Here is a 20,882-nt window from a genome sequence, read left to right as displayed (position 1 = left end):
ACCACTTCTCTCTCCGCTGCCTGTCTGAAGTCACCACACGACACCGAGTCCAGTTACGACCCTGAAAGGTCCATCGTTCTGCTAATGACAAGGAGAATTAGGAAGGTTAACAGAGGAACAGGGCTGAGTTAACAGAGGAACAGGGCTGAGTTAACAGAGGAACAGGGCTGAGTTAACAGAGGAACAGGGCTGAGTTAACAGAGGAACAGAGCTGAGTTAACAGAGGAACAGGGCTGAGTTAACAGAGGAACAGGGCTGAGTTAACAGAGGAACAGGGCTGAGTTAACAGAGGAACAGGGCCGAGTTAACAGAGGAACAGGGCCGAGTTAACAGAGGAACAGGGCTGAGTTAACAGAGGAACAGGGCTGAGTTAACAGAGGAACAGGGCTGAGTTAACAGAGGAACAGGGCTGAGTTAACAGAGGAACAGGGCTGAGTTAACAGCGGAACAGGGCTGAGTTAACAGAGGAACAGGGCTGAGTTAACAGAGGAACAGGGCTGAGTTAACAGAGGAACAGGGCTGAGTTAACAGAGGAACAGGGCTGAGTTAACAGAGGAACAGAGAGGAACAGAGGGCTTAGACAAATGACCTCAACTAACCTGTACTACTGTTTATTATCTATGCATAGTCACTTCACCCCCACCTACATGGACAAATTACCTTAACTAACCTGTACCCCCACGTAATGACTCGGTACCTGTACCCCCACGTACTGACTCGGTACCGGTGCCCCCACGTACTGACTCGGTACCGGTGCCCCCACGTACTGACTCGGTACCTGTACCCCCACGTACTGACTCGGTACCGGTGCCCCCTTGAACTGCACGGTTGGTTTAAGGGCTTGTAAGTAAAGCATTTCACGATAAAGTCCACACTTGTTGTATTCGGCGCATGTGACAAATAAAGTTTGATTTGAGATCTCTGGGAATCATCACTCTGTTCTCCTTCATCTCCTGAGATCTCTGGGAATCATCGCTCTGTTCTCCTTCACCCCCTGATATCTCTGGGAATCATCGCTCTGTTCTCCTTCATCTCCTGATATCTCTGGGAATCATCACTCTGTTCTCCTTCACCTCCTGATATCTCTGGGAATCATCACTCTGTTCTCCTTCACCCCCTGATATCTCTGGGAATCATCGCTCTGTTCTCCTTCATCTCCTGAGATCTCTGGGAATCATCGCTCTGTTCTCCTTCACCCCCTGATATCTCTGGGAATCATCGCTCTGTTCTCCTTCATCTCCTGAGATCTCTGGGAATCATCACTCTGTTCTCCTTCACCTCCTGATATCTCTGGGAATCATCACTCTGTTCTCCTTCACCCCCTGATATCTCTGGGAATCATCGCTCTGTTCTCCTTCATCTCCTGAGATCTCTGGGAATCATCGCTCTGTTCTCCTTCACCTTCTGAGATCTCTGGGAATCATCACTCTGTTCTCCTTCACCTCCTGATATCTCTGGGAATCATCACTCTGTTCTCCTTCATCTCCTGATATCTCTGGGAATCATCACTCTGTTCTCCTTCACCCCCTGATATCTCTGGGAATCATCGCTCTGTTCTCCTTCACCCCCTGATATCTCTGGGAATCATCACTCTGTTCTCCTTCACCTCCTGAGATCTCTGGGAATCATCGCTCTGTTCTCCTTCACCTCCTGATATCTCTGGGAATCATCGCTCTGTTCTCCTTCACCCCCTGATATCTCTGGGAATCATCACTCTGTTCTCCTTCACCTTCTGAGATCTCTGGGAATCATCACTCTGTTCTCCTTCATCTCCTGATATCTCTGGGAATCATCGCTCTGTTCTCCTTCACCCCCTGATATCTCTGGGAATCATCACTCTGTTCTCCTTCACCTCCTGATATCTCTGGGAATCATCACTCTGTTCTCCTTCACCTCCTGATATCTCTGGGAATCATCACTCTGTTCTCCTCCACCTCCTGAGATCTCTGGGAATCATCGCTCTGTTCTCCTTCACCCCCTGAGATCTCTGGGAATCATCACTCTGTTCTCCTTCACCTCCTGAGATCTCTGGGAATCATCACTCTGTTCTCCTTCACCTCCTGATATCTCTGGGAATCATCACTCTGTTCTCCTTCATCTCCTGAGATCTCTGGGAATCATCGCTCTGTTCTCCTTCATCTCCTGAGATCTCTGGGAATCATCGCTCTGTTCTCCTTCACCTCCTGAGATCTCTGGGAATCATCGCTCTGTTCTCCTTCACCCCCTGATATCTCTGGGAATCATCACTCTGTTCTCCTTCATCTCATGAGATCTCTGGGAATCATCGCTCTGTTCTCCTTCATCTCCTGAGATCTCTGGGAATCATCGCTCTGTTCTCCTTCACCTCCTGAGATCTCTGGGAATCATCGCTCTGTTCTCCTTCACCTCCTGATATCTCTGGGAATCATCGCTCTGTTCTCCTTCACCCCCTGATATCTCTGGGAATCATCACTCTGTTCTCCTTCACCTCCTGATATCTCTGGGAATCATCACTCTGTTCTCCTTCACCCCCTGATATCTCTGGGAATCATCGCTCTGTTCTCCTTCACCTCCTGAGATCTCTGGGAATCATCACTCTGTTCTCCTTCATCTCCTGAGATCTCTGGGAATCATCACTCTGTTCTCCTTCACCCCCTGATATCTCTGGGAATCATCGCTCTGTTCTCCTTCACCTCCTGAGATCTCTGGGAATCATCACTCTGTTCTCCTTCATCTCCTGAGATCTCTGGGAATCATCGCTCTGTTCTCCTTCACCTCCTGAGATCTCTGGGAATCATCACTCTGTTCTCCTTCATCTCCTGAGATCTCTGGGAATCATCACTCTGTTCTCCTTCACCTCCTGATATCTCTGGGAATCATCACTCTGTTCTCCTTCACCCCCTGATATCTCTGGGAATCATCACTCTGTTCTCCTTCACCTCCTGATATCTCTGGGAATCATCGCTCTGTTCTCCTTCACCCCCTGATATCTCTGGGAATCATCACTCTGTTCTCCTTCACCTCCTGATATCTCTGGGAATCATCACTCTGTTCTCCTTCACCTCCTGATATCTCTGGGAATCATCACTCTGTTCTCCTTCACCTCCTGAGATCTCTGGGAATCATCGCTCTGTTCTCCTTCACCTCCTGATATCTCTGGGAATCATCACTCTGTTCTCCTTCACCCCCTGAGATCTCTGGGAATCATCACTCTGTTCTCCTTCACCTCCTGATATCTCTGGGAATCATCACTCTGTTCTCCTTCACCCCCTGAGATCTCTGGGAATCATCGCTCTGTTCTCCTTCATCTCCTGATATCTTTGGGAATCATCACTCTGTTCTCCTTCACCCCCTGAGATCTCTGGGAATCATCGCTCTGTTCTCCTTCATCTCCTGATATCTTTGGGAATCATCGCTCTGTTCTCCTTCACCCCCTGAGATCTCTGGGAATCATCGCTCTGTTCTCCTTCACCCCCTGATATCTCTGGGAATCATCGCTCTGTTCTCCTTCACCCCCTGAGATCTCTGGGAATCATCGCTCTGTTCTCCTTCATCTCCTGATATATTTGGGAATCATCACTCTGCTCTCCTTCACCTCCTGATATCTCTGGGAATCATCACTCTGCTCTCCTTCATCTCCTGATATCTTTGGGAATCATCACTCTGCTCTCCTTCACCTGATATCTCTGGGAATCATCACTCTGCTCTCCTTCACCTCCTGATATCTTTGGGAATCATCGCTCTGTTCTCCTTCACCCCCTGAGATCTCTGGGAATCATCACTCTGTTCTCCTTCACCTCCTGAGATCTCTGGGAATCATCACTCTGTTCTCCTTCACCTCCTGAGATCTCTGGGAATCATCACTCTGTTCTCCTTCATCTCCTGATATCTCTGGGAATCATCACTCTGTTCTCCTTCACCTCCTGATATCTCTGGGAATCATCACTCTGTTCTCCTTCATCTCCTGATATCTTTGGGAATCATCACTCTGTTCTCCTTCACCTCCTGAGATCTCTGGGAATCATCACTCTGTTCTCCTTCATCTCCTGATATCTCTGGGAATCATCACTCTGTTCTCCTTCATCTCCTGATATCTCTGGGAATCATCACTCTGTTCTCCTTCACCCCCTGATATCTCTGGGAATCATCACAGATGTTTACTCCATGTTTTCAGTCTCTGACTACCCCATAGAGAGAGAGAGAGTAGGGAGGGAGAGAGACAGACAGGGAGAGAGGGATGGAAGGAGAAAGAGAGAGAGGGGGGAGAGAGAGGGAGAGAGAGAGAGGAGGGAGAGAGAAAGAGGGGAGGGAGAGAGAGAGAGAGGGGAGATAGGGAGAGAGAGGGGGAGAGAGAGAGATAGAGAGGGGAGGTGAGAGAGGGAGAGAGACAGAGAGAGAAAGAGGGGATGTGAGAGAGGGAGAGAGGGGGAGAGAGAGAGAGAGAAAGAGGGGAGGTGAGAGAGGGAGAGAGGGGGAGAGAGAGAGCGAGAGAAAGAGAGAGAGAGAGAAAGAGGGGAGGTGAGAGAGGGAGAAAGAGAGAGAGAAAGAGAGAGAGAAAGAGGGGAGGTGAGAGAGGGAGAGAGGGGGAGAGAGATTGAGAGAGAGAGAGAGGGGGAGAGAGAGAGAGATAGAGAGGGGAGGTGAGAGAGACAGAGAGAGGGGGGAGAGAGAGACAGAGAGAGAAAGAGGGAAGGTGAGAGAGGGAGAGAGAGAGAGAAAGAGGGGAGGTGAGCGAGGGAGAGAGAGGGGGGAGAGAGAGAGAGAGGGAGAGAGAGAGAGACAGAAAGCAGATGACAGGACACCTGCTTCTGATTCAGGACAGGACCACACAGTGGTGAGGAGGTGAGAAGGAGTCACCCTCCTCCCCCTCTTCTCTCTCCCCCTGCAGGTGGGAACCACTGGATGGATACCCAAGGTGCTCCCCCCTCCCCCCTCACTCTCACCACCCAACCCTCCTACTGTAAAAACAGCACGGCAACAATTGGTCTTTGACTAATGGAAGTGGGTTTGAATTCCCCTCTGTGGTCCTGGAACCAGTCGTGAAACCACAACTATTTAAATGCAGGAAATCTGGATTTGATCAAATGTTCATGTGATCTGCTCTGAGGACAGTGGGGCTGAGCGCAGCGGCCTGGATCAACGCAGGAAATATCCTCCCCCCTCTCTCTCTGTTTCTACCGTTTCTCTCTCTCTCTCTCTCTCTCTCTCTCTCTCTACCGTTCTCTCTCTCTCTCTCTCTGTTTCTACCATTCTCTCTCTCTCTCTCTGTTTCTACCGTTCTCTCTCTCTCTCTCTCTCTCTACCGTTCTCTCTCTCTCTCTCTCTACCGTTCTCTCTCTCTCTCTCTCTCTCTCTCTCTCTCTCTCTACCGTTCTCTCTCTCTCTCTCTGTTTCTACCATTCTCTCTCTCTCTCTAACGCTCTCTCTCTCCTGTTCTCTCCCTCTCTCTCTCTACCGTTCTCTCTCTCTCTCTCCCTCTCTCTTGTTCTCTCTCTCTCTACCGTTCTCTCTCTCTCTCCTGTTCTTTCCCTCTCTCTCTCTCTCCCTCTCCCCCTCGCTCTCTGTTTCTACCGCTCTCTCTCTCTACCCGTTCTCTCTCTCTCTCTCTCTCCTGTTCTCTCCCTCTCTCTCTCTCTACCGTTCTCTCTCTCTCTCTACCGATCTCTCTCTCTACCGTTCTCTCTGTCTCTCTCTCTCCTGTTCTCTCCCTCTCTCTACCGTTCTCTCTCTCTCTCTCTCTCCTGTTCTCTCCCTCTCTCTCTCTCGTTCTCTCTCTCGCTCTCCTGTTCTCTCCCTCTCTCTCTCTCTCTACCGTTCTCTCTCTCTCTACCGTTCTCTCTCTCTCCTGTTCTCTCTCTCTCTCCCTCTCTGTTTCTACCATTCTCTCCCCCCCCCCCCCTCTCTTTATCCATCGATTCTTGCCAATAGAAAGGGATCCCAGCTGTGTCCCGTTCACCTGTCCCACCCTCATCTCCCTCTAGGTATAGAAGGTGTCCTGCCCAGAGTGAAACAGTGAGTTGAGACCAGCTCCATGCCCCCCCCCCTCTCCATGTGGCCACATGGTAATTTTAGAGCCCTGAGAAATGATGGCCACCCCTTACTCCCCTTTTCAACCCAGCTCTTCATGAGAAGTAAATTAAATTCTTTGGAAGCGAACGGATCCGTTCCTGTTTCGGGAACGTTTTTTTTATGGCTGCATTTCCGTTCCCTGTAACTGTACTTTCTCTGCCTTCTGAGAAATATAATAAAACAACTCATTAATTCATTGAGCCCTTCTGAAGTTTTCATATGAAGAAAAGCAAATCAGAACCCGAGAGCGCCGGGGGGCTGAAATCAATGAAATATGGGATCAGAATGAGAGAGTTGAGGATCTGGCTAATGACAAAGATCTTTGTTCTAACAGTCCCCACGTGCACCCCCCCTCTCCCCCTCAACTCCCCTCTCCCCCATCTCCCCCGCTCCCTCCAACCCCCCATCACCCCCCCCCACCTCCCTCCAACCCCCCACATCTCCCCCAAACCCCCCATCTCCCTCCAACCCCCCCCCCATCTCCCTCCAACCCCCCATCTCCCCCAACCCCCCATCTCCCCACATCTCCCCCATCCCCACCATCTCCCCCATCCCCCCATCTCCCTCCAACCCCCCCCCATCTCCCCCAACCCCCATCTCCCCCAACCCCCCCCAACCCCCTCATCTCCCTCCAACCCCCCCCACATCTCCCCCAACCCCCCCATCTCCCCCACCCCCCTGGCTTAGCAGAGCGTGAGTATTTGGAGAATAAGATCATATCATGAGACTGAAGAGGGCTGTGTGTCAGATGTGTAAATCAGATCCAGTGTCTGATAATTACCCAGAAATCACTTCTTTCCAAAAGCACTGATACGTGATATTATATTCCTCCACGTTGCCACAACGGATCGCGTTTCTACATCTGGATCCAAAACAGATCGCGTTTCTAAATCTGGATCCAAAACAGATCGCGTTTCTACATCTGGATCCAAAACAGATCGCATTTCTACATCTGAATCCAAAACAGATCGCGTTTCTACATCTGAATCCAAAACAGATCGCGTTTCTACATCAAAACAGATCGCGTTTCTACATCTGAATCCAAAACAGATCACGTTTCTACATCTGAATCCAAAACAGATCACGTTTCTACATCAAAACAGATCACGTTTCTACATCTGGATACAAAACAGATCGCGTTTCTACATCTGAATCCAAAACAGATCACATTTCTACATCTGTATCCAAAACAGATCGCGTCTCTAAATCTGGATCCAAAACAGATCGCGTTTCTACATCAAAACAGATCACGTTTCTACATCTGGATACAAAACAGATCGCGTTTCTACATCTGAATCCAAAACAGATCACATTTCTACATCTGTATCCAAAACAGATCGCGTCTCTAAATCTGGATCCAAAACAGATCGCGTTTCTACATCAAAACAGATCATGTTTCTACATCAAAACAGATCGCATTTCTACATCTGGATCCAAAACAGATCGCGTTTCTACATCAGGATCCAAAACAGATCACGTTTCTACATCAAAACAGATCACGTTTCTAAATCTGGATCAAAACAGATCACGTTTCTACATCTGAATCCAAAACAGATCATGTTTCTACATCAAAACATATCATGTTGCTACATCAAAACAGATCATGTTTCTACATCAAAACAGATCATGTTTCTACATCAAAACAGATCGCGTTTCTACATCTGGATCCAAAACAGATCAGGTTTCTACATCTGGATCCAAAACAGATCGCGTTTCTACATCTGGATCCAAAACAGATCACGTTTCTACATCAAAACAGATCACATTTCTACATCAAAACAGATCGCGTTTCTACATCAAAACAGATCATGTTTCTACATCAAAACAGATGTTAACATTTACATGTTTCTACATCTGAATCAAAACAGACTAAACATTTACATGCTGTTTCTTATTATAATGGGTATTAACCTGCCTAATGCCAGAGTCTTTAGCATAGCCCTTGGTAGGGAGGGAGGTAGAGAGGTAGAGAGGTCGATAGATAGATAGATAGATAGATAGATAGATAGATAGATAGATAGATAGATAGATAGATAGATAGATAGACAGATAGATAGACAGGCACCAAACTTTAGTCTGTCTCCCAGGTCTGCAGACAGACAGACGGACGGACGGACGGACGGACGGACAGACGGACAGACGGACAGACAGACAGACAGACAGTATGGTACCAACCTTTAGTCTGTCTCCCAGGTCTGCAGACAGACAGACAGACAGACAGACAGACAGACAGACATACAGTATGGTACCAACCTTTAGTCTGTCTCCCAGGTCTGCAGACAGACAGACAGACAGACAGACAGACAGACAGACAGACAGTATGGTACCAACCTTTAGTCTGTCTCCCAGGTCTGCAGACAGACAGACAGACAGACAGACAGACAGACAGACAGACAGTATGGTACCAACCTTTAGTCTGTCTCCCAGGTCTGCAGACAGACAGACAGACAGACAGACAGTATGGTACCAACCTTTAGTCTGTCTCCCAGGTCTGCAGACAGACAGACAGACAGACAGACAGACAGTATGGTACCAACCTTTAGTCTGTCTCCCAGGTCTGCAGACAGACAGACAGACAGACAGACAGACAGGTACCAACCTTTAGTCTGTCTCCCAGGTCTGCAGACAGACAGACAGACAGACAGACAGACAGACAGACAGACAGACAGACAGACAGACAGTATGGTACCAACCTTTAGTCTGTCTCCCAGGTCTGCAGACAGACAGACAGACAGACAGACAGACAGACAGTATGGTACCAACCTTTAGTCTGTCTCCCAGGTCTGCAGACAGACAGACAGACAGACAGACAGACAGACAGACAGACAGACAGTATGGTACCAACCTTTAGTCTGTCTCCCAGGTCTGCAGACAGACAGACAGACAGACAGACAGACAGACAGGTACCAACCTTTAGTCTGTCTCCCAGGTCTGCAGACAGACAGACAGACAGACAGACAGACAGACAGACAGACAGACAGACAGGTACCAACCTTTAGTCTGTCTCCCAGGTCTGCAGACAGACAGACAGACAGACAGACAGACAGACAGGTACCAACCTTTAGTCTGTCTCCCAGGTCTGCAGTGCTGATCTCGGGGTCCTCGGTGGTATTGAAGGGGACTGGAGTGATGCGTACGAAGGTCAACACACGGGATTCTGGGTAACGCCACAGCATGACGCCGGGACTGTCGTCTGTTTCGTTATAGAACACAACCTCATATGGACCAGGTAGTTTCTGATAGGCTGGGGGGGAGACAGGAAGGAGGTCATTCAACACAAAAACTTGTGTTGAAATGTTGCAACAAACTCACAAGTTTGTGTGTGCCCCCCCCGCATGTGTGTGTGTATGTTAGCGAGTGTGTGTGTGTGTATGTGCTCACACGTGTGTGTCTGTTAGCGAGTGTGTGTGTGTTAGCGAGTGTGTGTTTGTCTGTGTTAGCGAGTGTGTGTGTGTGCGTGTGTGTTAGCGAGTTTGTGTGTGTGTGTTAGCGAGTGTGTGTGTGTGATGTTGATCATGGCTGCCGTTTGGAAAGCTGTTTATTAGATAAAAAGTAAAGTGCAGAATTGATGTTGTGCTGCTTGGTCCTCAGGGGAACAAACACTGGGCTCCTCGTGCCAGAAAATATGTTTTAATTTGTCCTCTAGTCTAGTTTTCTGTAGTCTATTAGATCTGCAGCACTGAGCTCTCTCTCTTTCTTTCTCTCTGTCTTTCTCTCTGTCTTTCTCTCTCTCTCTCTGTCTCTCTCTCTCTGTCTCTCTCCGTCTCTCTGTCTCTCGCACTCTGTTTCTCTCTCCATCTTTCACTCTCCCCATCGGTTTCTCTGTCTCTCTCTCTCCCTCTCTCTGTTCCTCTCTCTCTGTCTCTCTCTCTCTCCCCATCGGTTTCTCTGTCTCTCTCTCCCTCTCTCTATTTCTCTCTCTCTGTCTCTCTCTCTCTCTCCCAATCGATTTCTCTGTCTCTCTCCCTCTCTCTGTTTCTCTCTCTCTGTCTCTCTCTCTCTCCCCATCGGTTTCTCTGTCTCTCTCTCTCCCTCTCTCTGTTTCTCTCTCCATCTTTCTCTCTCCCCATCGGTTTCTCTGTCTCTCTCTCTCCCTCCCTCTCTCTCTGTTTCTCTCTCTCTGTTTCTCTCTCCATCTTTCTCTCTCTCCATCTCGGCAGCCCACTTGAAGGTAGACGACATGTTGTTTTCACAGTGGCTCAGCGTGTGTTTGGTAATGTTATGGATGAAGAGAGCTGCTTTCATGGTTCCGTTCTCCTTCATGTCTTGTTTAACTGGCCTCTAGGGAACGTACCGACCCAGCTGCTGCTTCCCGCCTCCCGCCTCCGTGGCCTCAGGACCACGGCAGAACTGATTGATGCCGTTATTGTTTTCTCTAATCTGGGCTTGTTGTTTGAGCCCAGTGGAACCAATGGTGTCATCCCAAAAGTCACACATCCTGCCCAGCTCGCTACTCAAAGGCACGAACAATCAACGGGTCAAATTAACAAAACGGATACTATTTGAACCCAGGTCTGAGGACTACCCCCCCCCCCGAGCACCAGCTCCCTGGCCGTCAGTCACAACATCCTGCCCAGCTAGCTACTCAAAGGCACGAACAATCAACGGGTCAAATTAACAAAACGGGTACTATTTGAACCCAGGTCTGAGGACTACCCCCCCCCCGAGCACCAGCTCCCTGGCCGTCGGTCACAACATGTTGCAGACAAACTCTCTACTGTTTTTACTGCTGGGAAGGAAGGCCTCCTGTCTCCATTAAGAGGAAAGAGCCGTATTAAATGCATCAAAGACCAGAGGAACGACGCGACAAACAAGCAGAGGAGAGGCTGACTGACCACGCCTGACAGGGCAGATAGCTGATAGGGCGAGGAGAGGGTTTGATCTCTCTCCACCGTGTGAGTCCGGGAGGAAGACAGCGTGCCCAGGGAGGAGAACAAACTGTGTTTTACTGGAAACAGACGGATTGTCTTCATCTCTGGGACCACATGCAGAAGACCCGATTCCCTATTTGTTCAAGTGGGGCTGAAGCGTGTCTGGGAACTCGTTCCATTATACCTGAGTCCTGTTTCTAATAGATAGTAACAGTGTGTTATTACCTGTTTCTAATAGATAGTAACAGTGTGTTATTACCTGAGTCCTGTATCTAATAGATAGTAACAGTGTGTTATTACCTGAGTCCTGTATCTAATAGATAGTAACAGTGTGTTATTACCTGTATCTAATAGATAGTAACAGTGTGTTATTACCTGTATCTAATAGATAGTAACAGTGTGTTATTACCTGTATCTAATAGATAGTAACAGTGTGTTATTACCTGTATCTAATAGATAGTAACAGTGTGTTATTACCTGAGTCCTGTATCTAATAGATAGTAACAGTGTGTCATTACCTGAGTCCTGTATCTAATAGATAGTAACAGTGTGTTATTACCTGAGTCCTGTTTCTAATAGATAGTAACAGTGTGTTATTACCTGTATCTAATAGATAGTAACAGTGTGTTATTACCTGTATCTAATAGATAGTAACAGTGTGTTATTACCTGTATCTAATAGATAGTAACAGTGTGTTATTACCTGAGTCCTGTTTCTAATAGATAGTAACAGTGTGTTATTACCTGAGTCCTGTATCTAATAGATAGTAACAGTGTGTTATTACCTGTATCTAATAGATAGTAACAGTGTGTTATTACCTGTATCTAATAGATAGTAACAGTGTGTTATTACCTGTATCTAATAGATAGTAACAGTGTGTTATTACCTGTATCTAATAGATAGTAACAGTGTGTTATTACCTGAGTCCTGTATCTAATAGATAGTAACAGTGTGTCATTACCTGAGTCCTGTATCTAATAGATAGTAACAGTGTGTTATTACCTGTATCTAATAGATAGTAACAGTGTGTTATTACCTGAGTCCTGTTTCTAATAGATAGTAACAGTGTGTTATTACCTGTATCTAATAGATAGTAACAGTGTGTTATTACCTGTATCTAATAGATAGTAACAGTGTGTTATTACCTGTATCTAATAGATAGTAACAGTGTGTTATTACCTGAGTCCTGTTTCTAATAGATAGTAACAGTGTGTTATTACCTGAGTCCTGTATCTAATAGATAGTAACAGTGTGTTATTACCTGTATCTAATAGATAGTAACAGTGTGTTATTACCTGTATCTAATAGATAGTAACAGTGTGTTATTACCTGAGTCCTGTTTCTAATAGATAGTAACAGTGTGTTATTACCTGTTTCTAATAGATAGTAACAGTGTGTTATTACCTGTTTCTAATAGATAGTAACAGTGTGTTATTACCTGTATCTAATAGATAGTAACAGTGTGTCATTACCTGTTTCTAATAGATAGTAACAGTGTGTCATTACCTGTATCTAATAGATAGTAACAGTGTGTTATTACCTGTATCTAATAGATAGTAACAGTGTGTTATTACCTGTATCTAATAGATAGTAACAGTGTGTTATTACCTGAGTCCTGTTTCTAATAGATAGTAACAGTGTGTTATTACCTGTTTCTAATAGATAGTAACAGTGTGTTATTACCTGTTTCTAATAGATAGTAACAGTGTGTTATTACCTGTATCTAATAGATAGTAACAGTGTGATTACCTGTATCTAATAGATAGTAACAGTGTGTCATTACCTGTTTCTAATAGATAGTAACAGTGTGTCATTACCTGTATCTAATAGATAGTAACAGTGTGTTATTACCTGTATCTAATAGATAGTAACAGTGTGTTATTACCTGAGTCCTGTTTCTAATAGATAGTAACAGTGTGTTATTACCTGTTTCTAATAGATAGTAACAGTGTGTTATTACCTGAGTCCTGTTTCTAATAGATAGTAACAGTGTGTTATTACCTGTTTCTAATAGATAGTAACAGTGTGTTATTACCTGTATCTAATAGATAGTAACAGTGTGTCATTACCTGTATCTAATAGATAGTAACAGTGTGTTATTACCTGTATCTAATAGATAGTAACAGTGTGTTATTACCTGTTTCTAATAGATAGTAACAGTGTGTTATTACCTGTTTCTAATAGATAGTAACAGTGTGTTATTACCTGTATCTAATAGATAGTAACAGTGTGTTATTACCTGAGTCCTGTTTCTAATAGATAGTAACAGTGTGTTATTACCTGTATCTAATAGATAGTAACAGTGTGTTATTACCTGAGTCCTGTATCTAATAGATAGTAACAGTGTGTTATTACCTGTATCTAATAGATAGTAACAGTGTGTTATTACCTGTATCTAATAGATAGTAACAGTGTGTCATTACCTGTATCTAATAGATAGTAACAGTGTGTTATTACCTGAGTCCTGTTTCTAATAGATAGTAACAGTGTGTTATTACCTGTTTCTAATAGATAGTAACAGTGTGTTATTACCTGTATCTAATAGATAGTAACAGTGTGTTATTACCTGTATCTAATAGATAGTAACAGTGTGTTATTACCTGAGTCCTGTTTCTAATAGATAGTAACAGTGTGTTATTACCTGAGTCCTGTATCTAATAGATAGTAACAGTGTGTTATTACCTGTTTCTAATAGATAGTAACAGTGTGTTATTACCTGTATCTAATAGATAGTAACAGTGTGTTATTACCTGTATCTAATAGATAGTAACAGTGTGTTATTACCTGTATCTAATAGATAGTAACAGTGTGTTATTACCTGAGTCCTGTTTCTAATAGATAGTAACAGTGTGTTATTACCTGTATCTAATAGATAGTAACAGTGTGTTATTACCTGTATCTAATAGATAGTAACAGTGTGTTATTACCTGTATCTAATAGATAGTAACAGTGTGTTATTACCTGTATCTAATAGATAGTAACAGTGTGTTATTACCTGAGTCCTGTATCTAATAGATAGTAACAGTGTGTTATTACCTGTATCTAATAGATAGTAACAGTGTGTTATTACCTGAGTCCTGTATCTAAGAGAGTAACAGTGTGTTATTACCTGTATCTAATAGATAGTAACAGTGTGTTATTACCTGAGTCCTGTATCTAATAGATAGTAACAGTGTGTTATTACCTGTATCTAATAGATAGTAACAGTGTGTTATTAGTCCTGTATCTAATAGATAGAGTCCTGTATCTAATAGATAGTAACAGTGTGTTATTACCTGTTTCTAATAGATAGTAACAGTGTGTTATTACCTGTATCTAATAGATAGTAACAGTGTGTTATTACCTGTTTCTAATAGATAGTAACAGTGTGTTATTACCTGAGTCCTGTTTCTAATAGATAGTAACAGTGTGTTATTACCTGTATCTAATAGATAGTAACAGTGTGTTATTACCTGTATCTAATAGATAGTAACAGTGTGTTATTACCTGTATCTAATAGATAGTAACAGTGTGTTATTACCTGAGTCCTGTTTCTAATAGATAGTAACAGTGTGTTATTACCTGTTTCTAATAGATAGTAACAGTGTGTTATTACCTGAGTCCTGTTTCTAATAGATAGTAACAGTGTGTTATTACCTGTTTCTAATAGATAGTAACAGTGTGTTATTACCTGTATCTAATAGATAGTAACAGTGTGTTATTACCTGTATCTAATAGATAGTAACAGTGTGTTATTACTTGAGTCCTGTATCTAATAGATAGTAACAGTGTGTTATTACCTGAGTCCTGTTTCTAATAGATAGTAACAGTGTGTTATTACCTGTTTCTAATAGATAGTAACAGTGTGTTATTACCTGTATCTAATAGATAGTAACAGTGTGTTATTACCTGTTTCTAATAGATAGTAACAGTGTGTTATTACCTGTATCTAATAGATAGTAACAGTGTGTTATTACCTGTTTCTAATAGATAGTAACAGTGTGTTATTACCTGTTTCTAATAGATAGTAACAGTGTGTTATTACCTGAGTCCTGTATCTAATAGATAGTAACAGTGTGTTATTACCTGTATCTAATAGATAGTAACAGTGTTTTATTACCTGTATCTAATAGATAGTAACAGTGTGTTATTACCTGAGTCCTGTATCTAATAGATAGTAACAGTGTGTTATTACCTGTATCTACTAGATAGTAACAGTGTGTTATTACCTGTATCTAATAGATAGTAACAGTGTGTTATTACCTGTATCTAATAGATAGTAACAGTGTGTTATTACCTGTATCTAATAGATAGTAACAGTGTGTTATTACCTGTATCTAATAGATAGTAACATTGTGTTATTACCTGTATCTAATAGATAGTAACAGTGTGTTATTACCTGTATCTAATAGATAGTAACAGTGTGTTATTACCTGAGTCCTGTATCTAATAGATAGTAACAGTGTGTTATTACCTGAGTCCTGTTTCTAATAGATAGTAACAGTGTGTTAATACCTGTATCTAATAGATAGTAACAGTGTGTTATTACCTGTATCTAATAGATAGTAACAGTGTGTTATTACCTGTATCTAATAGATAGTAACAGTGTGTTATTACCTGTATCTAATAGATAGTAACAGTGTGTTATTACCTGTATCTAATAGATAGTAACAGTGTGTTATTACCTGTTTCTAATAGATAGTAACAGTGTGTTATTACCTGTATCTAATATATAGTAACAGTGTGTTATTACCTGAGTCCTGTATCTAATAGATAGTAACAGTGTGTTATTACCTGTATCTAATAGATAGTAACAGTGTGTTATTACCTGAGTCCTGTTTCTAATAGATAGTAACAGTGTGTTATTACCTGTATCTAATAGATAGTAACAGTGTGTTATTACCTGTATCTAATAGATAGTAACAGTGTGTTATTACCTGTATCTAATAGATAGTAACAGTGTGTTATTACCTGAGTCCTGTATCTAATAGATAGTAACAGTGTGTTATTACCTGAGTCCTGTTTCTAATAGATAGTAACAGTGTGTTATTACCTGTTTCTAATAGATAGTAACAGTGTGTTATTACCTGTTTCTAATAGATAGTAACAGTGTGTTATTACCTGTATCTAATAGATAGTAACAGTGTGTTAATACCTGTATCTAATAGATAGTAACAGTGTGTTATTACCTGTATCTAATAGATAGTAACAGTGTGTTATTACCTGTATCTAATAGATAGTAACAGTGTGTTATTACCTGTATCTAATAGATAGTAACAGTGTGTCATTACCTGAGTCCTGTATCTAATAGATAGTAACAGTGTGTTATTACCTGAGTCCTGTTTCTAATAGATAGTAACATTGTGTTATTACCTGTTTCTAATAGATAGTAACAGTGTGTTATTACCTGAGTCCTGTATCTAATAGATAGTAACAGTGTGTTATTACCTGTATCTAATAGATAGTAACAGTGTGTTATTACCTGAGTCCTGTATCTAATAGATAGTAACAGTGTGTTATTACCTGAGTCCTGTATCTAATAGATAGTAACAGTGTGTTATTACCTGTATCTAATAGATAGTAACAGTGTGTTATTACCTGTATCTAATAGATAGTAACAGTGTGTTATTACCTGTATCTAATAGATAGTAACAGTGTGTTATTACCTGTATCTAATAGATAGTAACAGTGTGTTATTACCTGTTTCTAATAGATAGTAACAGTGTGTTATTACCTGAGTCCTGTATCTAATAGATAGTAACAGTGTGTTATTACCTGTATCTAATAGATAGTAACAGTGTGTTATTACCTGTTTCTAATAGATAGTAACAGTGTGTTATTACCTGAGTCCTGTATCTAATAGATAGTAACAGTGTGTTATTACCTGTTTCTAATAGATAGTAACAGTGTGTTATTACCTGAGTCCTGTATCTAATAGATAGTAACAGTGTGTTATTACCTGTATCTAATAGATAGTAACAGTGTGTTATTACCTGAGTCCTGTATCTAATAGATAGTAACAGTGTGTTATTACCTGAGTCCTGTTTCTAATAGATAGTAACAGTGTGTTATTACCTGAGTCCTGTATCTAATAGATAGTAACAGTGTGTTATTACCTGTATCTAATAGATAGTAACAGTGTGTTATTACCTGTATCTAATAGATAGTAACAGTGTGTTATTACCTGTTTCTAATAGATAGTAACAGTGTGTTATTACCTGAGTCCTGTATCTAATAGATAGTAACAGTGTGTTATTACCTGTATCTAATAGATAGTAACAGTGTGTTATTACCTGTTTCTAATAGATAGTAACAGTGTGTTATTACCTGAGTCCTGTATCTAATAGATAGTAACAGTGTGTTATTACCTGTTTCTAATAGATAGTAACAGTGTGTTATTACCTGAGTCCTGTATCTAATAGATAGTAACAGTGTGTTATTACCTGTTTCTAATAGATAGTAACAGTGTGTTATTACCTGAGTCCTGTATCTAATAGATAGTAACAGTGTGTTATTACCTGAGTCCTGTTTCTAATAGATAGTAACAGTGTGTTATTACCTGAGTCCTGTATCTAATAGATAGTAACAGTGTGTTATTACCTGTATCTAATAGATAGTAACAGTGTGTTATTACCTGAGTCCTGTATCTAATAGATAGTAACAGTGTGTTATTACCTGAGAAACAGGTGAATAGGTAGTAGTGAGGTATGATGGTTACCTGAGTTCTGTATGTACTGGAACAGCCCGGTGCGGAGGTCGTCAGAGCTGTGTTCTGTCCTGGGGGAGGGGGATTCAGGGGAGGGGGGCTTTTCCTCTTCAGCTCCAGCCCCAGCCCCAGACCCAGTCCCAGTCCCAGACCCAGTCCCAGACCCTGACCCAGATCCCTGGTTCCTCTGGAGGTAGGCCTGCAGGTGCTCATACACCAGCCGCAGACAGTTTACATGCTCCTGGCCCCAGAACACCTAAACACACACAAGGACAATATTACATGACAGGGTACTACTATACAGGGTAGGATGGGGTTAAGGATGGGGTTGGGGGTTAAGGATGGGGTTGGGGGTTAAGGATGGGGTTGGGGTTAAGGATGGGGTTGGGGGTTAAGGATGGGGTTGGGGGTTAAGGTGGGGTGAAGGATGGGGTTGGGGCTAGGGGTTAAGGATGGGGTTGGGGGTTAAGGGTTGGGGTGGGGTTTAAGAATGGGGTTGGGGCTGAGGGTTAAGGATGGGTTTGGGGGTTAAGGATGGGGTTGGGGTAAAGGATGGGGTTGGGGTAAAGGATGGGGTTGGGGGTTAATGATGGGGTTAAGGATGGGGTTGGGGCTAGGGGTTAAGGATGGGGTTGGGGGTTAAGGGCTGGGGTTGGGTTTAAGGATGGAGTTGGGGCTGAGGGTTAAGGATGGGGTTGGGGGTTAATGATGGGTTTGGGGGTTAAGGATGGGTTTGGGGGTTAAGGATGATATTGGGGGTTAATGATGGGTTTGGGGGTTAAGGATGGGTTGGGGGTGAAGGATGGGGTTGGGGGTTAATGATGGGTTTGGGGGTTAAGGATGGGTTTGGGGTTAAGGATGGGTTTGGGGGTTAAGAATGGGGTTGGGGGTTAATGATGGGTTTGGGGGTTAAGGATGGGGTTGGGGGTTAATGATAGGTTTGGGGGTTAATGATGGGTTTGGGGGTTAAGGATGAGTTTGGGGGTTAATGATGGGTTTGGGGGTTAAGGATGGGGTTGGTTTGGGGGTTAAGGATGGGGTTGGGGCTGAGGGTTAAGAATGGGTTTGGGGGTTCATGATGGGGTTTGGGGGTTAAGGATGGGGTTGGGGGTTAAGGATGGGGTTGGGGGTTAAGGATGGGGTTGGGGTTAAGGATGGGTTTGGGGTTAATGATGGGTTTGGAGGTGAAGGATGGGTTTGGGGTTAAGGATGGGTTGGGGGTGAGGGATGGGGTTAGGTTGGGGGTTAATGATGTGGTTGGGTTGGGGGTTAAGGATGGGGTTGGGGCTGAGGGTTAAGGATGGGCTTGGGGGTTAAGGATGGGGTTTGGGGGTTAAGGAAGTGTTGGGGGTTAAGGATGGGTTTGGGGGTTAAGGATGGGTTTGGGGGTTAAGGATGGGTTTGGGGGTTAAGGATGGGTTTGGGGGTTAAGGATGGGTTTGGGGGTTAATGATGGGTTGGGGGTGAAGGATGGGGTTTGGGCTGAGGGTTAAGGATGGGGATGGAGGTTAAGGATGATGTTGGGGCTGAGGGTTAAGGATGGAGTTGGGTCTGGGGTTAAGGATGGGGTTGGGGGATAAGGATTGAGTTGGGGTTGGGGGTTAGGGATGGGGTTGGGGCTGGAGGTAAGGATGGGGAAGGGGGTTAAGGATGGGGTTGGGGCTAGGGATTAAGGATGGGGTTGGGGGTTAAGGATGGAGTTGGGGTTTAAGAATGGGGTTGGGGCTGAAGGTTAAGGACGGGGTTGGGATTAGGGCTGGGGGTTGTGGCTGGGGTTGGTGGTGAGGGTTAAGGATGGGGTTAAGGAAGGGGTTGGGGGTTGGGTTGGGTTGAGGCTGGGGTTGGGGGTTAAGGAGAGGGTAGAGTTTGAGAAGGGGTTGGGGGTGAGAGTTAAGGATGGGGCGGGGGGTTGGGTTGGGGATTGGGTTTGGGTTTGGACAGGAAGGCAGGAATCTGAGTCAAAAAACAGTTGAGACACGGAACCAGACTGGGCTCTACTCTGCTGTGGAGGAGGGTGACTAAACATAACAGGAAAATGTGGGTATTTCTCAAGTTTGGAGCTGGAACGGAAGGAATTTGGGTTGTTTTTGTACAAGACTTCATTAAAACACCAAAAACACTCTGTATTTACAGAAGGAAGTGTATGGTTATGTATTAGGTGTTGAGTTGTTGGGGCTGGGGATGAGGTTTAAGGATGGGTGGGGTTGGGATGAGGGTTAAGGATGGGTTTGGGAGTTGAGGATGGGGCTGGGGGTTAAGGATGGGGTTGGGGGTAAGGATGGGGTTGGGGGTTAAGGATGGGGTTGGGAGTTGAGGATGGGGCTGGGGGTTAAGGATGGGGTTGGGGGGTAAGGATGGGTTTGGGGATTAAGGATGGGGTTGGGGTTGAGGGGTAAGGATGGGGTTGGGGGTAAGGATGGGGTTGGGGTTGAGGGGTAAGGATCGGGTTGGGGGTTAAGGATGGGGCTGGGGGTTAAGGATGGGGTTGGGGGGTAAGGATGGGTTTGGGGGTTAAGGATGGGGTTGGGGATGGGGCTGGGGTTGTGGCTGGGGTTGGTGGTGAGGGTTAAGGATGGGGTTAAGGAAGGGGTTGGGGGTTAAGGATGGGGTTGGGTTGGGTTGAGGCTGGGGGTTAAGGAGAGGGTAGAGTTCGGGAAGGGTTTGGGGGTGAGGTTTAAGGATGGGATTGGGGATTGGGTTGGGGGTGAGAGTTAAGGATGGGGTTGGGGGTTGGGTTGAGGCTGGGGTTGGGGGTTAAGGAGAGAGTAGAGTTTGGGAAGGGTTTGGGGGTGAGGGTTAAGGATGGGATTGTATTGGGGTGAGAGTTAAGGATGGGGTTGGGGGTTGGGTTGAGGCTGGGGTTGGGGGTTAAGGAGAGGGTAGAGTTCGGGAAGGGTTTGGGGGTGAGGGTTAAGGATGGGATTGGGGATTGGGTTGGGGCTGAGAGTTAAGGATGGGGTTGGGGATGGGGTTGAGAGTTTGGGATGGGGTTGGGGATGGGCTGGGGGTTGGGGTTGAGATTTGGGATTAAGGATGGGGAGGGGGTTGGGTATTGGGGATGGACAGGAAGGCAGGAATCTCTGAGTCAAAAAACAGTTGAGACACCAGACTGGGCTCTACTCTGCTGTGGAGGAGGGTGACTAAACATAACAGCAGGAAAATGTGGGTATTTCTCAAGTTTGGAGCTGGAACGGAAGGAATTTGGGTTGTTTTTGTACAAGACTTCATTAAAACACCAAAAACACTCCGTATTTGCAGAAGGAAGTGTATGATTATGT

At 44.3% G+C, this 20,882-nt stretch overlaps 1 protein-coding gene across 1 annotated transcript in view; it reads right to left on the bottom strand.

Moving 5' to 3' along the window:
• Positions 1-20,882, bottom strand: part of LOC135519836 (intermembrane lipid transfer protein VPS13B) — a 764,993-nt gene that overhangs the window by 139,457 nt on the left and 604,654 nt on the right. Inside the window, 2 exon segments of the mRNA XM_064945043.1 lie at positions 9,108-9,292; positions 17,617-17,860. Coding sequence (XP_064801115.1) covers positions 9,108-9,292; positions 17,617-17,860 — 429 coding nt within the window.

The sequence above is a fragment of the Oncorhynchus masou genome, chromosome 29 (assembly GCF_036934945.1).
Source record: "Oncorhynchus masou masou isolate Uvic2021 chromosome 29, UVic_Omas_1.1, whole genome shotgun sequence".
NCBI classification, from domain to species: domain Eukaryota; kingdom Metazoa; phylum Chordata; class Actinopteri; order Salmoniformes; family Salmonidae; genus Oncorhynchus; species Oncorhynchus masou.
Note: the sequence above shows the minus strand (reverse complement) of the source record. Positions and strands in the feature narration are given on the sequence as shown.